General features: G+C 42.6%; 1 protein-coding gene across 1 annotated transcript in view; it reads left to right on the top strand.

Moving 5' to 3' along the window:
* The first annotated feature begins 2,943 nt into the window (after window positions 1-2,943).
* The window catches only part of LOC140104035 (extracellular serine/threonine protein kinase FAM20C-like), a 33,310-nt gene continuing 19,164 nt past the window's right edge, over window positions 2,944-17,089 (top strand). The window contains exons 1-5 of the mRNA XM_072127374.1: window positions 2,944-3,530; window positions 7,437-7,609; window positions 8,441-8,519; window positions 9,754-9,846; window positions 12,758-12,873. Coding sequence (XP_071983475.1) covers window positions 3,094-3,530; window positions 7,437-7,609; window positions 8,441-8,519; window positions 9,754-9,846; window positions 12,758-12,873 — 898 coding nt within the window. The 5' untranslated portion in view covers window positions 2,944-3,093. The remainder of the gene's footprint in view (window positions 3,531-7,436; window positions 7,610-8,440; window positions 8,520-9,753; window positions 9,847-12,757; window positions 12,874-17,089) is intronic.

The raw sequence follows: 17,089 nt of genomic DNA, 5'->3' as shown, positions 1-17,089 counted from the left end.
CTCTGCCCCTGGCTTGGTGATGTCATTGTGCTGGGGCGGGGAGAGGAATAACAGCCTGCAGTGCATGCTGGGATATGTAGTCAGTGTTACTGCATGTGCCTGGACGAGCCACGGAACCTCAGCCAATCAGTGCTGGAGTTACCTTAGCTCTGCCCCTGGCACTGGTGATGTCACTGTGCTGGGGCACCTAGGAGCAGGCTGCAATGCATGCTGGAATATGTAGTCAGTGTCATGTGCAGAAGCATGTGCACCTCCAGCAGATTGTACACCTATTGACTGGTATGTGGACTGGACTTTGTGTAATAAGTGACTATTTGCCCCCCTCCACATATATGATCACCCCATAAGTGACTAAAGGCCCCTCTTCCCCATATATTATCATCCATAACGTAACTATATACATTTGGTGTGTACATTATTGTACCCAGATAATAAAGGGGAGGTGTCACATGTACTGTACAGTTAAAGCGATAAAAACAAAGCGAATGTGTAAATAACGATTCTGTGTTCTTCTGTCAATCCACCTCATTTGGTGTTTTTTTTCCCAACTTCTCAATACATGAATAATAAGTGGCACCACTAGGATGCGCAATGTGTCCTCATATGGCTTTATAAGGGAAAAATCAAAAGATAGGGCTTTTGGAAAGAGAAGAGCGAAAAATAGAAATGCAAAAACTAAGACAGGGAAGAGTCCTGGAAGAGTTGATACAGAAAGCAAGCCTCAAAGGGGAAAAGGCCTAGTCATTAAGGGGTTAATGGAGGAATAAGACTGTTGTAGTCATCAGGATATGAAGACACAATAGCAATTTTTTTCTATTAAAGCTCATTATAAATGTGTTTTCCTCCACTCCATAGATTTTATTCCTGGCTGGAGTATGTCACATGAGAAGAGCAGTCAGCAGAAGAGAAGGACACCCAGATAGTCTTCAGTATAGACAGAAAAATATAATAGTAAGTAAAGGTTTTGTCACGACTTCTAGAGAGTCAGTTACTTACATCACTGGACACAGGGCCATCATTCACAGTAAAGGGGACGTTCAGAGACAGGGAAGCTTGACTTCAGTGCTGAGCTCTCAAAACCCTTGACTTTATACAACCGATTTACGTTTTCCCTCAAAGTAGATATTTGTGAATAATGCTAACACTATGGAACTTGAAAGAAACATGGTTTGGCATTTGTTAAAGGGCTATTCCCACGAAGAAAAGTTTCTAATTCAATGTAATTAACAAAAATGCAGCATTTCACAGATATTAGTCCAACCTGTCTCTATCAGTCCTGCTGTATACAATTTCAGTTGCCCCTAAACACGACTGGCTCGGGGCCGTCATCTTGGATTGGTATTTGCAGTGTGCAGATGAGATCTCTGTCTCTTTCTGCTTATAGTCTGTAGCCACACCCCCTGCACGGAGCTCAGAGACACATACACTGATCACTTCCTGCCAGGAGATCGTGAGCAGAAAAAGGGGCTGCAAACTACAAGAAGATAAGTGATCCGATGGACGGGGGAGGCAGGCATAGATCTGTGAGATGTAGCAGAGCTCACAGTGTAAGCACTGCCGTATGGGGGACGTATATACGTCCGATGTATATACGCTGTATATATGTCCCCCATAGACGTATTAGGTCAATTTCTACTGACGGGTTCTCTTTGATGCAGCCAATCACAGTGATGACCTCTAGTCTCATAGTATGTCACAGACTGCTTTAAGAGACATTTTCTAGAGTTCCCTGAAGAAGAGAATTAAAAGTTGTTTTATGGCCATCTCATGAGTCTATGTAACCATATACAGATACATGGTGATACCAAATATAAGAGCACTATTTTACGTAAGATATAATTTAAAAAATAAAATATTATAATTTTTTATGCATATATATATATATATATATATATATATATTTAACTTTTTACATTACCGTGTATAGTCGCCTAAAAGACAGTCTCTCATCTGCTCCATCATAGTATTACCGGTCTCTCAGAAGTTTTATTTTGTCAATAACTCTTTATGTTTAATTTGTATGGCTGTTTAGCAAAAGTGTGAATCTGCCTCAGTGACACTTTTTCTTTACCTAAACCAATGGATCTATATGTCTCACCCAAGTCAAAGTTGCTAATTTGAAGGATTCTGTCACACAGTGAAAGGAAATCGACCATTTGTTTTTATGCATTGTGAACCAAACATACCTTGAGAATGCTGTAGCTACACTGTAGCTGAAACATATCTTGTTTAATCCCTGAACTGAGTGGTTTTGCTGAAAAAAAAAAAATTATAAAATTATGAAAATGAGTCTCTGTCACTCCTGTATCTGTCCCAGCGGTTCTTCTCTTACCCTAATTATGTACTGCTTCATAGAAAGCTGTATTCACTGTGTGTTGTCCATTCCCCAGTTGCTGTGTACAGGTCATCCCGCTCAGGTTGATTAGTCCTGTCTGGACAGTTCAGGAAGCTCTTTGAAACACAGCAGCCAGTATGCACCCAGCTTTCCCAAGGTCCTGAATTTTATCATTGTTTTTTTAGCAAATCCACTCAGATCAGGGATTAAACAAGATATATATGGAGAGGATATTCACAGTGCACCTCCGCTTGTTAGAGCTGTTTCTATAGTGTTGATGACTGACATTTTATAAAATTAGCCATAAATAACATATTTGAAGTATATTTTATACAACCTGTCAACAAATATTTCACTAATGGTTTCTCCATTTTCCAGATGTGGATAATCCAGACGTATCTGATGAATATAGCTAACAATTTTATTTTGCATACAAAGTTATTCATACCTGGAAATGTTGATCTGTTTGTATAACTATTTGTTAATAGGTGCTTTTAGCATTTTTGTTTCCAAAATTCTTGCAAGTACAATATTGACAGGAGCTACGTTTATTGATTGACCCTTGTTCTCTCCGAGTCTGGTCTATTACTATTGACACAGCTCTCAAATAACTTGACAATGAATAGTTGTCCTCTTTCTGTCCATATCCATTGTCGTTACTTGCTGCAGTATCTGAATCTGGAATGATGTTTCTGTATCTCAAATGAAAATACTCACCCAAAACTTTAAAGATTTATTTTCCAGGATCTGAAAGAAAAATGTTTCGACGCCTACATTTCTCAATTCACAGGAGGTTCAAGTTCATGGTCCTGACGCTGCTCTTCCTAACTTTTGTTCTGCATTTTGCTCTGGATGTTTTTTCTTTTTCTACTACAGTTTCATGCTCTTGTCCACATGAAAACCACCCAAGAGCCAAGACACACATGGTAAAGAAATCACCACTTGCAAGGGCATTGCAAGATTTTAGTGGCAGCAATGGGTCCTCCGTGGATGGAAGTCAGATGCTGAAAGCTTTAGAAGGCAGTCCAAAAATTTTTAACTCTTCATGGAAAAAATATCAAGGATCAAAACTAGAATCTCTTTTCCAACATCCTCTCTACAATTCCCTAATGCCAACAATCAAGGAAGAGGACAAACTTTTTCGAGTTAATGCTGAAGAACGATTCACACTGAGAGGCAGCGATAGCGAGGAATGGTGAGGAATATTCGTAAAATACCCGATAAGGGAATGTTACATATATAGGAAAGGGTTCTCCATTAAGAATACTTATACGTTCATAATAGCTTGAATATGTATCCAAATCTATTGATTTCAGTGTGGAGTTTGTCATATGTTATTTCTACTCTTTTATAGTTCGAGAAAGTTGCTTCCAGTTCCAACCACACATTGGAGCTGATTTTTAACAGTCAAGGGCTGGATGTAGAGATGATCGAATTATCCAACATTCTAAGCGTAGTAGCTTTGTCAAATTATTTTAAAAGATTGAGTTTGTGTTAAAATCGCTGTTTCCCAAATTGTCCTAGATATTGGTATATAACCCCCTCTAGTTTTCTAAAACACAGATTTTTTTTCATAAAAAGTTCTGATGCCCTTTCAATAATTCGGATTAGATACAGTGCCTGAAAGTTGCCAGATTTGTAGAAACTACAAACCAATTTATAGATTCACTCGTCTCTAGTCGTGTCTTATTGTGAAAGCTTTTTTGTCAAGGGTAGATCATCATTGGAATGAGACCTCCAAAATCCCAGCCAATCAGAACAATTAAAGGGAATAATTGCTTTTCCTACTTGGTAGGCTCCGAATGGGAAGAGATGCAGAAGTGGCACCTGGTATATTCTAACTAGGATAGATCATAAACAGTTATATCCTGGTGAACACTTCCAGTTATAAGAAAATCCAAATTGGTGCATAAGCTGTTAATTAATTCGTAAGGTCCTGGCAGGGCGATTGATCATGGACAGTTAGATATCACATGAGCCTCCATTTGCGGCCATTTTATGTTAAGGAATGTCTGGCTGATGAGGTAACAGACAGGAGGCCTCACTTTACATATGAAGAAAGCGGAGCAGAACTAATAGATGTATATGGGTAAATTACCTAATATCCCAACATACTTACACACACATTACAAAAAACATGAGGAAAAGTGCCTAAGCCCTTTAACATTTAGGCTGGTTTCACATTGGCCGTGATCACGGATGTGAGAACTACCGTGCCACCTACTGATTACTCTGCAATATGTAGCAGAGCCGACAATAGGGAAACAGGAACTATGTGCATCATATATCAATATTATGCACAGAGCTCACTATGCTGGAGACTGATCAGGCCGTGGCACGTCGCTTCCTATGTTCGTGATCAGGGACTGATCACAGACCAGTGTAAAAGCGGCCTTATACTCACTTTGTGCCAATCATAGATTCTCGTTTTTTTATATATATATTTCATATTTTATATTTAAAGTACCTCCCTATAGATGGTGAACTGTACTTTAGTCAAATTTGAAGGTAAGCAGGATATGGCTACAACTGCCTAAAAAAAAAAAATTGCAGGCACCTACCCTAACTACAGATTACAGGTTAATATGAGAGGTATTATTTTTTTATATTAGGTGAGGAGTTAAATGTCGTTTCAGAGTTTTAGCATTTTTTTGCTGGGCTTTTTTGGTGTAAAAAAGTGTGACACCGTGCAAAGCCAGATTCATGCTTTGCGACATTTTAAAAAGTCCCATAGCCACACCAGCCCCCTGCTGGTGTATGTGCTGCAACCTTTGATGGATTGTTTGCCTTTTTTGCATATTTTTGAATAAAAAATCCCAGACACTTATAGAGCATAAGAACATTTATTAAATGTCCAAGGCTACTTTAATGAATCTGATGGGCAGCGAAGCTCCAAAGACAGACTGCCCCAAGTAAAATTGTTTGTATGTTTTAAAGTTATACAATTTTCCCATATACTTTCTGTATCAATACCTCATGGTTTTCTAGATCTTTGCTTGCAGTCATTCTAGAGAAAGCTTCTATGTTTACTTCCAGTGGATAGAAATCTGACCATGGTCACACAGGTGCACGGCTTATTAGTATCACGCAGCTCCGATTACGCTCTGTTATGTAACAAGCTGTGCACCTGTGTGACCATGGGCAGATTTCTATCCACTTGAATTAAACATATAAGTTTTCTATAGAATGGCAACAGTCAGAGATGTAAAAAAACACAAGGAATTGATACAGAAAGTACATCAGAAAAGTGCATAACTTTTTATAATACAAACAACATTAATTTGTTAAAATGGGAATACCCCTTTAAGTATGTTTGGTCAAGTGCTTTGAGCTAACAAATACTCTTGCTGACAAATGTCAATGGAATGACTCAGAAATTAATAACTTTCTGCTAACATTGTCAGGTCAATCATTATGTTATTTGCCAGCATTCAACAGACACCGATACATTTAAGAACACTAATGCATATTGAAAACTTGAAATGTATGAATGAACTGACTTGAGCTGAGAACTACTGTACTTGCGGAGGCAAATGTGTCTCACCTAAGGGTGATGCCACAAATGGCGTTTTGAACCCATTTTTGTTCCGTTTTTATGCAGTCCGTCCAAAAACGCATGCATTTTTTAAAATGCATCAGTTTTTGACCAGTTTTAATTAAGATAATTGCGGTTTTTAACAGACTCCTTAAAAATGGACCAAAAACGCGTTCAAAACGCCATGTGTGGCATCACCCTAAGGCCATAACCGCACATGTATCATAGTTTTTCGGCTGCCACTTTTTCAAGTTTCCTGAAGTTGGCCTACTTAAGCATTGCGATGTATCTTAAGTATTGTCCCTTTGTGATACATGTGACATACGAGTTCATCGCATCACACTCGCAAGTGTGGAACCGGCCTCAGTCTGGGTCCCGTATGCTCTGATTTGGGACTTATGAGGTGCAAGAATGGGACAATTTAAGAGCCCAAAAGTCTCACAAGTTGAACAAACATCTAGGCTACAAACATAAATTCGGCCACTGCATTACATCCTGGAGGCAGCTAACTTTGGTACGCTGCTTGATTCTGCACCTACAAAGTCTCAAACTGTGAAAAGTCTCACAAAAAGTTGCACAAAATGAAAAGAGAAAGCAATATGAGTGATACATGTCCCCCATTGAACTGCTGAATTAACTACATGGAAATACTGCAGCATTGAGGGCACATTTACACGATGCGCTGCACCGCGTTGTGTTGCGTTTTTTTCCACTTTCCACTGGCTTCAGCCTTGATCACATGCTAAGGTTACATTGCGTTTCCACTGCATCTGCTAAAACGCAATGTAACCTTATTGTGTAATTAAGGCTGAAGTGGAATGTGGCAAAATGCAACGCACAACTCAACGCAAGTTATCGTGTGAATGCGCCCTGACATGCTGCAGGTTTAACCTGATAATGACCACCAGTCATCTTTAGATGGTGGAGCATGTACTAACTACTAAACAGTGCAGGTGCAGATTGTGGGGCAAATTTACTTAGAAAGTCAGAAACTGCACTAAAACTGCTATTTCCATGTATACTTCTGCGTGCGGCGTTTCACTAAGATGAATCTGTCGCTTCCCTGCACTGGCCCAAAGGAGTACACCATCTTTTTTGGTGCACCTTTAACATATGGCGTGTGACACAATTTGCAAGTTAAATACAGCGCTCGGTCCGAATCACTCAGATTGCACGCCGCCTAATTTGTGTTGCATGGAAGCCAAAGCAGCTGTTCCACAAAAAGGCTTGTGTGCGACACAATAGCTGCACAGACACTTCTCAAATACTTGTGTAAGCTGCCCGCCGGAGTTCATGATCCTATACTTGGTGAAGGTAAGTTCGTGTCCCGCGACCCTTTTTTTTTAAATGCTGCGGTTTCTCCGAATCCGTCGGGTTTTCTTACGGGCAACCCCCCCCCACCCCCACCCGGGTTTCCGCCGGGTGCATGCCGGCGCCAATTCAGGAAAAATCGTCGCAAATCGGAAATATTCGGGTAACACGTCGGGAAAACGCGAATCGGCCCCTTAGTAAATGATCAGGGAAGAGCATCTTTAGGTTACTCCTCTGTGTATGTCTCTTTCTTAGGGTCAGTGCTGGAGTGGAGTTTGTGCTTCCTACCGGAGATACAGCTGCTGACACTTATCCCACATGGTTAAAATTCCACATAGGAATAAACCGCTATGAGCTATATCCACGACAAGACCCTCTGATTCCTATCCTGCTTAAAGAGATGTCTACTCAGCGTATTCTCAATTCTGGTAAAAACAATATCTTCATATATTACAAGAAAATAATAATGGCGTCAAACAAGTTGGTTTAGAAAGAACAAATATGCTGATGTTGTGTAATACACATAAATACCTAATGTTGTGTAAACTTGTACTAAGAAATCCCATAGGTACCACCGAAGCAACTTATGTAGTGGCTCCGAGTCTCTTGCAGGTGGTGACTAGTACAGGTTTTCTTGAATGAGTTAATATTAGCAACAAAATGGGTAAAGAAGTAGACAAGAAAAGTCTTTGACTAAACCCTGCGGTTTAAGCACTAGACACTCTTGTTACCTGATTGGTTGAGCCATGCGGTGGCTTGCACTAATGCATATATTGGCCTGTTTTATATTTAGTTTTACGGTACTGTACGGTCTTGTAATAGAAGACTGGTTTGGAAAGGTAAATAAATGTTTGAAGCCTCTTTATGTATCAAGCTGCAAAAACACTGCGGCGGGATGATCATACACTATCATAGGCCTCAGCCTCTTGATATATTGGAGCAAGCTGCCTCACAGTGTTCATTGTGAAAAGTTGCTGGCAGCAGCGAGTGCGCTGACGCGGGGACAGTAACGCCCCGCGACGGCCCACTCCCGGCCGGCTATGCCCTCTGCACGGCTGGCCGCCCCCCACCCCCTTCATAAAGGGGATGGAGAGGGCTGAATAATCGCAAGTGCTGACGAGTCCGTGATAAATATGCCCACTAATGTCTGAGAAGCTGCATGAGGGGCCTAAAAAACAAAGTACAAATGTGAAAAAGGTGTTAGATTAAGTTGAAAAGTGAAGAATAATCTTGTTATTTAAGTTTCCTTTTTTTTGCAGTTCAGAAACCAGGCGGAACACAGCTTAAACTTCTTATGACCTTCCCAAACTATGGACAGGCTCTATTCAAGCCTATGAAGTTAGTATTAACCGGTCACATCACAGTAACAAAAAGATTTAAAGACCTCCATAGTCATACCTCCTAACCTTTGGGTCAAATAAAGAGGAATTAAAAGACTGGCGCACATAGTGTGCCACAAATGATTTTGCATAATAAACTAATGACTAATAATGACTCTTATACTATATATTGTTATGCGGTACAATTACTCATTTCCCCTACCCTTTTATTGTGGTCCCTTTCTCTGCTCCCCCTCTTACTATGAACCAGTCTCTGCACACCTCCCCTTTCATTGGTCCCCATTTCTCGTCTTATTATGGTCCCCCACTTCCCCCTCTTATTGTACATATTCATCTGTGCTCCCCCTTTATTGTGCCTCCTTCTCTGTCTCTGTACTCACCTTTCCTCGTTCCCACGCTGCCACTCTGCCTCTTCCTCTACCGCGCCAGCCAAGCTCGTTGTGATGACGCTGCCTATAGACATTGCAGAGACCCGGTGGTGATGCGGAGAACTGATGGCTCTCTGTATCACCAAAGCAATTCACCCAACTCTGTCAGCATCCTGGACCCGATAGAGTTGATATCCCGGGCCATACCTCCCACTAGACGGAACAGTGGGGCAGAGCCCAAAATCTGGGACTGTCCCACCGGATCTGGTTAAAAAACAGAACACCTGGTTTCCCAGTCTCATCAAACTCATAGGGGCAGATTTATCAAGTTGTCTGAAAGTCAGAATATTTCTAGTTGCCCATGGCAACCATTCACAGCTCAGCTTTCATTTTACCAGTGCTCATGAATATTTTAAAGGGGAGCTGTGATTGGTTGCCATGGGCAACTAGAAATATTCTGACTTTCAGACAGCTTGATAAATCTGCCCCATAGACTTCTATTGCCTTCCTTGATCCACCTCAGTGAAAAACAATGGACAGGTTTTTTCCACCGATAACAGATCCTTGAGAAAAAGCCAACGTGAAAACACCCATTGAAAACGAAGGCTCGGTAAGGGTGCATTCACATATTCCGTTTTTGATGCACAAACCAGGAGTGGAGTACAAAAGAAGAGGAGTAGCACCTCTCAATGATATGTTTTCATCCATTGTAATCTATACTTGTTATTGGCTTCAAAAACCGCATCAGAAAAACTGAATGTGTGAACACACCCTGTGGCATCTGTGAAAATATCCTAAAAATTTCCACCAAGATCAACATCTCTATATTTGCCCTGTCTAACCTCTATATCTGTTATTTACCAGACAGGAGCGCGATCAAGAGACGCCCCCAGATTTCTTTTACTTCTCGGATTTTGAGAGGCACAATTCAGAGATAGCAGCATTCCACTTGGACAGGTAACATCAAATATCAGAATGTTGTAATAGAATGATAATCTATGGTAATAGAAATGCTGTATATTATCTCAAATAAGTAAAGTTCTTTGGTGATAATCTGTGAGCACGCAGTTACAATCTCCTTGATGTTTACAAAATAAAAATCAACCCCTTACTTTACAATTTTAGTTGCTGCTTTAGCTCCTACTGCTGCTTTAGGCTGCATTCACACTACCGCAAGGGGGGCGTATATACGGCCGACGTATATACGGCCGATATACGTCCCCCATAGACGGCAATGGGCGTGGGGCGCCCTACGGGAGCGGTACGGTGCAACACACGTGCGGCACCGTAATGCTCCGTGCCCCGTGAAAAAATAGGACATGTCCTATTTTTTCAGGGCATACGGCGCCGTGCGCCATATATCCCTATGGAGAGGGGCGGGGGTGAGCAGCGCTCTCCCCCTCCTCCTCTCCCTGCGCGCTGCCGTGTGCCCGCCGTGCTACGGTACGGCGGGCACCGGTCGTGTGAATCCAGCCTTACACTGGTCAGTGTAAAATTGTGGGTGGGGACTCTTTAAGAAGACACAATGGGGGTCATTTACTTAGGGCCCGAATCGCATTTTTCCGACGGGTTATCCGAAAATTTTCGTTTTGCGACGATTTTCCCTGAATTGCCCTGGGATTTTAGCGCACGAGATCGGATTGTGGCGCATCGGCGCCGGCATGCACGCAATGGAAATCGGGGATGTGGCCGTACGAAAACCCGACAGATTCGGAAAAACCGCCACATTTAAAAATAAAAGTGTTGCTTGACACGCGCTTACCGGCACCCATCTCGGCTTCGTGAAGTTCAGTGCAATCTGATAAACTTCAGCGCAGCAGCGACACCTGGTGGACGTCGGAGGAACTACCTTAGTGAATCGCCGGAAGACCCGAATCCTCCGCAGAGAACGCAGGTTTTTCACATCCAAGATCAATATCTGCATGTGTCCTCATCCTTAACACCTTAACGGGTCGTTCACTTGCAGTAAATAATCAATATTGTTTGGATAATGAAAAGTTATGCAAGTTTCAAAAATATCAATTCCTTGCTGTTTCTAGATTTCCTTGCTGCTGTTCTATAGGAAGCTTTATTGTTTAACTCCTGTGGATAAAAAACAGTCCAGAGCCATGTGAAGTCCCACAGGTGCACAGAGAATAATCACAGATGTGTGATGTAATGAGCTGTGCACCTGTGTGACATCACATGACCAGGGACCTATTTCTATCCACAGGAAGTAAACAATAAAGTTTTCTGTTGAATGATAGTAAAACGAGTAGAAGCCGAGTTTTATAGCACAAAATTTGTACTGAAAAACCCTAACCTGCCTAACTCGAGTCTATTAAAAAAATTAACAGTTTACTCGCCTTTCCGACATCCCCCTTAGGTCCTCTTCTGCGTCCGATGCTCCGGTGCCGTCTCAGGTCCTTCGGTTCCTCTTCGGGTAGTTCCACTCCTCTTCGGGTCCCCTCGCGATGCCGGCGGCTCACAAACAATGATGTCGGCAAGCAGCTGACATCATTTTGTGTGCTGGCCGAGCATAAAGACCCGAAGAGGAGCAGACCCCCCCGAGAGAAGCCGAAGAGGAGCAGAAGAACCTGAATAGGACGGAAGGACCCGAGGCGGCATCGGAAGCAGAAGAGAACCTATGGGGGACATCGGAAAGGTGAGTACAGTGTTAATTTATTTTTTTTTTTTTACTACAGGGGCTGGCTGACTATATACTACAGGGGCCTGGCAGGCTGTATACTACAGCAGCTGGCTGGCTATGTACTACAGGGGCTGGCAGGCCATATACTACAGGGACTGGAAGGCTATATTCTACAGGGGGCAGGCTATATAGTACAGGGGCTGGCAGGCTATAAACTACACGGGGCTGGCTATATACTACAGGGGCTAGCAGGCTATATACTGGGAGGCTGTGACCAATGCATTTCCCACCCTCGGCTTATACTCGAGTCGATAGGTTTTCCCAGTTTTGTGTTAAAATTGGGTACCTTGGCTTATACTCGGGTCGGCTTATACTTGAGTATATATACGGTAATACAGAAAGTAAATTGGAAAATTGTTTGTTTGAGAAACCCTTTAAATCTCATTTATTACACTTCCACACTACATCACAACAGAATAGTTGCCAGTGTTTTTACCATGGATGATATATTGACTCTATATCAAAGAATAGGAAAGCAGCACTCTGTGACAATTAGGTGTTTATTTTACCAGTGGAGAAAGTAATCTCCACTGGTGAAATAAACACCTAATTGTCACGGAATGCTGCTTTCCTATTCTTTGCTTACTGGATGTTTGGGATCCTTGAGTCGGAACTTTACAGGCCTGCACCCTACCCTCGGATAGAATCCGTATTCACAGTGCCGCTTCATCCCTCCAATTTCTAGTTGACTCTATATCATACGGTCATGGCTTTATGCTTCTTATACATGCAATTTTTTGGTGCTTTCTTACATCATGGCATATTCTCAACACATATTTAAAACACCATTTTTACCCCCTCAGGCTGTGTTCTCATAGTGATTTTTGATTGCATTGTGTTTCCAATGTTTGGATTGTTTCTCCAAATACAATGAAAACGAAGCATGTGAACATGGCCTCGTGCTAGAACATGCAACATACGGTGGAAAACATGACCCCCTTACTGATCGCAAGCAGAATAACCTGTGTGATTACATCTATTCATTGTGACTAAAGTACAGGGAAGTACTTCATATCAAGGCCCAGATCAGAAGTCAGAAGTAAAGTATCCACACCTGGTTTTGGGTCACAATAATTGATGTAAAAAATATATATATAAAGATGTGAACTGGCCCTTATTATATCTTGGGTGCTATAATTTTGCCACCAACATTCGTTTTTTTTCTTTCATTCCATAAAGGATCCTGGACTTTCGACGAATTCCCCCGGTTGTTGGACGTTTGATAAATATCACCAGGGATGTTAGAGATTTAACCACAGACAAAAAACTATTCAAAACCTTCTACATCTCACCAGGTATGTATAACTTGTTTCTTGCATGGGAACTGCTTAGTTGGAGTTTCCATTCACTATAAAAAGTGTTCTGTGGTTATTTATCATTTTGACCTATAATCAGTAAAAAAATTTTCTTATGTGCTCCTTGTACCTATTGTCAGGGTCGGCTCCAGGTTTCAGTAACCCCCTGGACGACAGAGCCTCAGTAAAGCCCTTTGTACTAAACTCACGTGGCAGCATTAAAAATGCACAGCCTTATGTGGGCACCACAGCAGCTCTGGGCCCCAGCATTTGCCCAGATGTGCCCAATGCTGGAGCTGGCCCTGCCTATTGTATTACTTACCGTATATACTCGAGTATAAGCCGACCCGAGTATAAGCCGAGACCCCTAATTTTACCACCAAAACTGTGAAAAACTACTGACTCGAGTATAAGCCGAGGGTGGGAAATGCATTGGTCAAACCCCCCCAGTAGTATACAGCCTGCCAGCCCCCAGTAGTATACAGCCTGCCAGCCCCCAGTAGTATACAGCCTGTCAGCCCCCAGTAGTATACAGCCTGTCAGCCCCCATTAGTATACAGCCTGCCAGCCCCCAGAAGAATACAGCCTGCCAGCCCCCATGTAGTATTTAGCAGCCCCTAGTAGTATACAGCAGCCCCTAGTAGTATACAGCAAGCCCCTAGTAGTATACAGCAGCCCCTAGTAGTATACAGCAGCTCCTAGTAGTATACAGCCAGCCTGCCCCCACGGCCCTTAAAAAAATAAACTTAAATACTCACCCTCCGATGTCAGCGCGGCTCCCCGATGTCAGCGCGTCCTGTCTTCTTTCTTCTCATGTTTTCTAGCATGCGCATACTATGACGCGACCACTGCTGACGTCATAGTATGCGCGGCCACGAAGAAAAAAAGGCCGCGTCCATGACAGAAAAGAGAGAAGAGGAGCCGCGGAGAAGAAAGAAGACAGGACGCACTGACATCGGGGAGCCGCACTGACTTCTGGAAGCCGTGCCAACATCGGGGAGCCGCGCTGACATCGGAGGGTGAGTATTTAAGTTTATTTTTTTTAAGTGGGTAATTTTTTTTTGTAAAAGACTTGTGTATAAGCCGAGGGGACGTTTTTCAGCACATTTTTTGTGCTGAAAAACTCGGCTTATACACGGGTATATACGGTACTTACCTTTTAGTAAAAAAAATAAATATGGGACGTCAAAAACCTAAGTGATGATTCAGGGTACTTTAAAGGGGTTTTCCCACGACCAAAAGTTAGTGCTGAGACCCCCACAGATCACGAAAATGAGGGGTCCGACGTACCTCAGTCGAACCCCTCATCGCTCCGTCAGATTAGTGGAATAGACAGCCGCACATGACCATTCTGCTCCATTAACCCCTTAACACTCTGCGCCGTAGCTCTACGGCGCAGAGGTATAAGGGATGTATGAAGAGGGCTCACGGGCTGAGTCCTCTTCATACAGAGGTGGGGGTTTTTGCATTTTGCACAAAACCCCCGCCGCTAATAACCGCGGTCGGTGCTTGCACCGATCGCGGCTATTAACCCTCTCAACGCCGCCGACAAAGTCGCCCGCGGCGTTTAAAAGACGGCGGCGCGCGGGCGCCGCCATCTTTTTTCCGATCGCCACGCCCCCGAACGTCATCGGGGAGCGGCGATCGGTTACCATGGTAGCCTCGGGTCTTCTTTTGACACGAGGCTACATGGCTTATGCAGGTTCGTTACAATGAGCCAGTGGCTCCTTGTAATGTATGACCTGCAAAAATGCCATATATTGCAATACTGTAGTATTGCAGTATATGGTAGGAGCGATCTGACCATCTAGGGTTAATGTACCCTAGATGGTCTAAAAAATAGTGAAAAAAAAAGAAAAAAAAAAGTTTAAAAAAAAAAAAAAATTAATAAAATATTAAAAGTTCAAATCACCCCCCTTTCCCTAGAACGGATATAAAACATAATAAACAGTAAAAATAACAAACATATTAGGTATCGCCGCGTCCCAAAATGCCCGATCTATCAAAATAAAAAACCGGTTACAGTCGGCGGTGACCTCCGAGGCGGGAAATGGCGCCCAAATGTCCGAAATGCGACTTTTACACCTTTTTACATAACATAAAAAATGAAATTAAAAATGATCAAAATGTCGCACAGACCTCAAAATGGTAGCAATGAAAACGTCGCCTCATTTCGCAAAAAATGACACCTCACACATCTCCGTGCGCCAAAGTATGAAAAAGTTATTAGCGTCAGAAGATGGCAAAAAATTTTTTTTCTTTTTTGTACACATTCGTTTAATTTTTGAAAATGTATTAAAACACAATAAAACCTATATAAATTTGGTATCACCGCGATCGCACCGAACCAAAGAATAAAGTAGGCATGTTATTTGGAGCGAAGAGTGAAAGTCGTAAAAACTGGGTCCACAAGAACGTGACGCACGTGACGTTTTTTTTCAATTTTTCCACATATGGAATTTTTTTTCAGCTTCGCAGTACACGGCATGTTAAAATAAATAACATCACGGGAAAGTAAAATTTGTTACGCACAAAATAAGCCCTCACACAGGTCTGTACACGTAAAAATGAAAAAGTTATGGATTTTTGAAGTTGGAGAGCGAGAAATCGGCCGAAAAACCCTGCGTCCTTAAGCTCTATGGAGCTCTATGGAGCTGACGGAAATTGCCAAGCACTGCACTCACCGATCTCCGTCAGCTCCACAAAGATTCACCCCATTGCGCAATAAGACGTACCAGTTACATTTTTTTTTCCTCTTACATTTTGGGGGTTATCATTTGGCAGCTCCTTGGGATAGTTCTATGTCTGTCTTTGGAGCTCCCCTAAACTAAATATATTTTCATAAACTGCCATTAGAGAGCATTGCCTCTATCCCTTCATTGTCCCTCTACATGCCTGTAAACTTAAGCAATGAGGTCCTAAAGCTGTATGCAAATGACCTGTGAAATGTCCAATGAGTCATTAGCATATTCAAGCTGTCCACTCTATTCATGAGTGGGAGGCACAGCCACACCCCCGGTACATGACTGACAGCCTGTATAATGGTGTGATGGCTGCTCCATGTGCTTCCTGGTTCTGGAGGCCACGCCCCCTGCAGCCTGTGCGTGTGTATAGGAGAGATACAACAGCTCCAGGCTGCAGCATGTTATAGCAGAACATGTCAGGTACTTGTGCAGCTGATGTCTGTGTCTCTGTGTATTAGGAGGATGCAGCATGTCAGCAGATGCAGCACACACACTAGCAATGCTTTACTATACATTACACACAGACATGAGCAGGGGAGGAGAGGGGAGGGGTAACAGGAGTGACATCACTGCCTCTGACTATGTGACCAGCCTCATTTACATAATAAAGAAAAGATGATTTTATAATGATTAATGTATGAAATGACTAGATAAAGGCTGGGATGGATCCTTGTGAGCTGCTCCAACAGGTAGAGGTGACAGGACAAGAGACACAGAGCTGATGACTTTAAGATTCATTAAAGTGGCATTGTCCCTTTCATAAATGTTCTTATGTACAACTTGTCTTGGTTCTACTTGTTGACTGGGATTTTTTTTTTTAAAAATGCATAAAAAGTCCTAGCATATATCCAGCAGAGAAGTGGAATTGTTATGAAATATTTCATGTGACTTTGTACCATCGCTCCAGTTTAAGTTATTTTTGTGTAAACTCCACAGATTAAGACATAGGCTCGGTTAGTGGCCAAAAATAGTGGCAGACAGAGACATAGTTGTTGCCTCTGCCTGTTCACTATGGGACACATTTACTTACCTGGTCCTGCGCAATCCCACTGTGCATTGTCCGACAAGAATGAACTTTGCCACGATTCACAAAGATTGTGCGCCCGATTTGCATCCCGCTCACGTCCGCCGGAGTTCACCTTCTTGTTCCCGGTGTATGTAAGTGCATTGTCTTGCGACACAATTTAAAAGTTAAATCAGTCAAAATCCGTTGAATCGTCCGACAGCCCCCCCCCCATTTCTGCCTCATGACAGTCAGCGCGATTGCATGCAAAGCCGACGAAAGTGCGATCCGCGGGACCCTTAGTACATAAGCCCCTATATGTCCTGTCCTCCAAAAAAAAGCAGAATGGAAACACTTAGGAAGCTATATCTTCGCATCATGCAGCCTCTGGCTGATCAATGTATATGCAAAAGGCAGCTATCGGGAGCGGATGCAGCTTATTGCATCCTTTCTTGCAGCCCCGACAAGT

The sequence above is a fragment of the Engystomops pustulosus genome, chromosome 10 (assembly GCF_040894005.1).
Source record: "Engystomops pustulosus chromosome 10, aEngPut4.maternal, whole genome shotgun sequence".
NCBI lineage: Eukaryota > Metazoa > Chordata > Amphibia > Anura > Leptodactylidae > Engystomops > Engystomops pustulosus.
The sequence above is the reverse complement of the archived record's forward strand: the minus strand, read 5'-3'. Positions and strand labels throughout refer to the sequence as shown.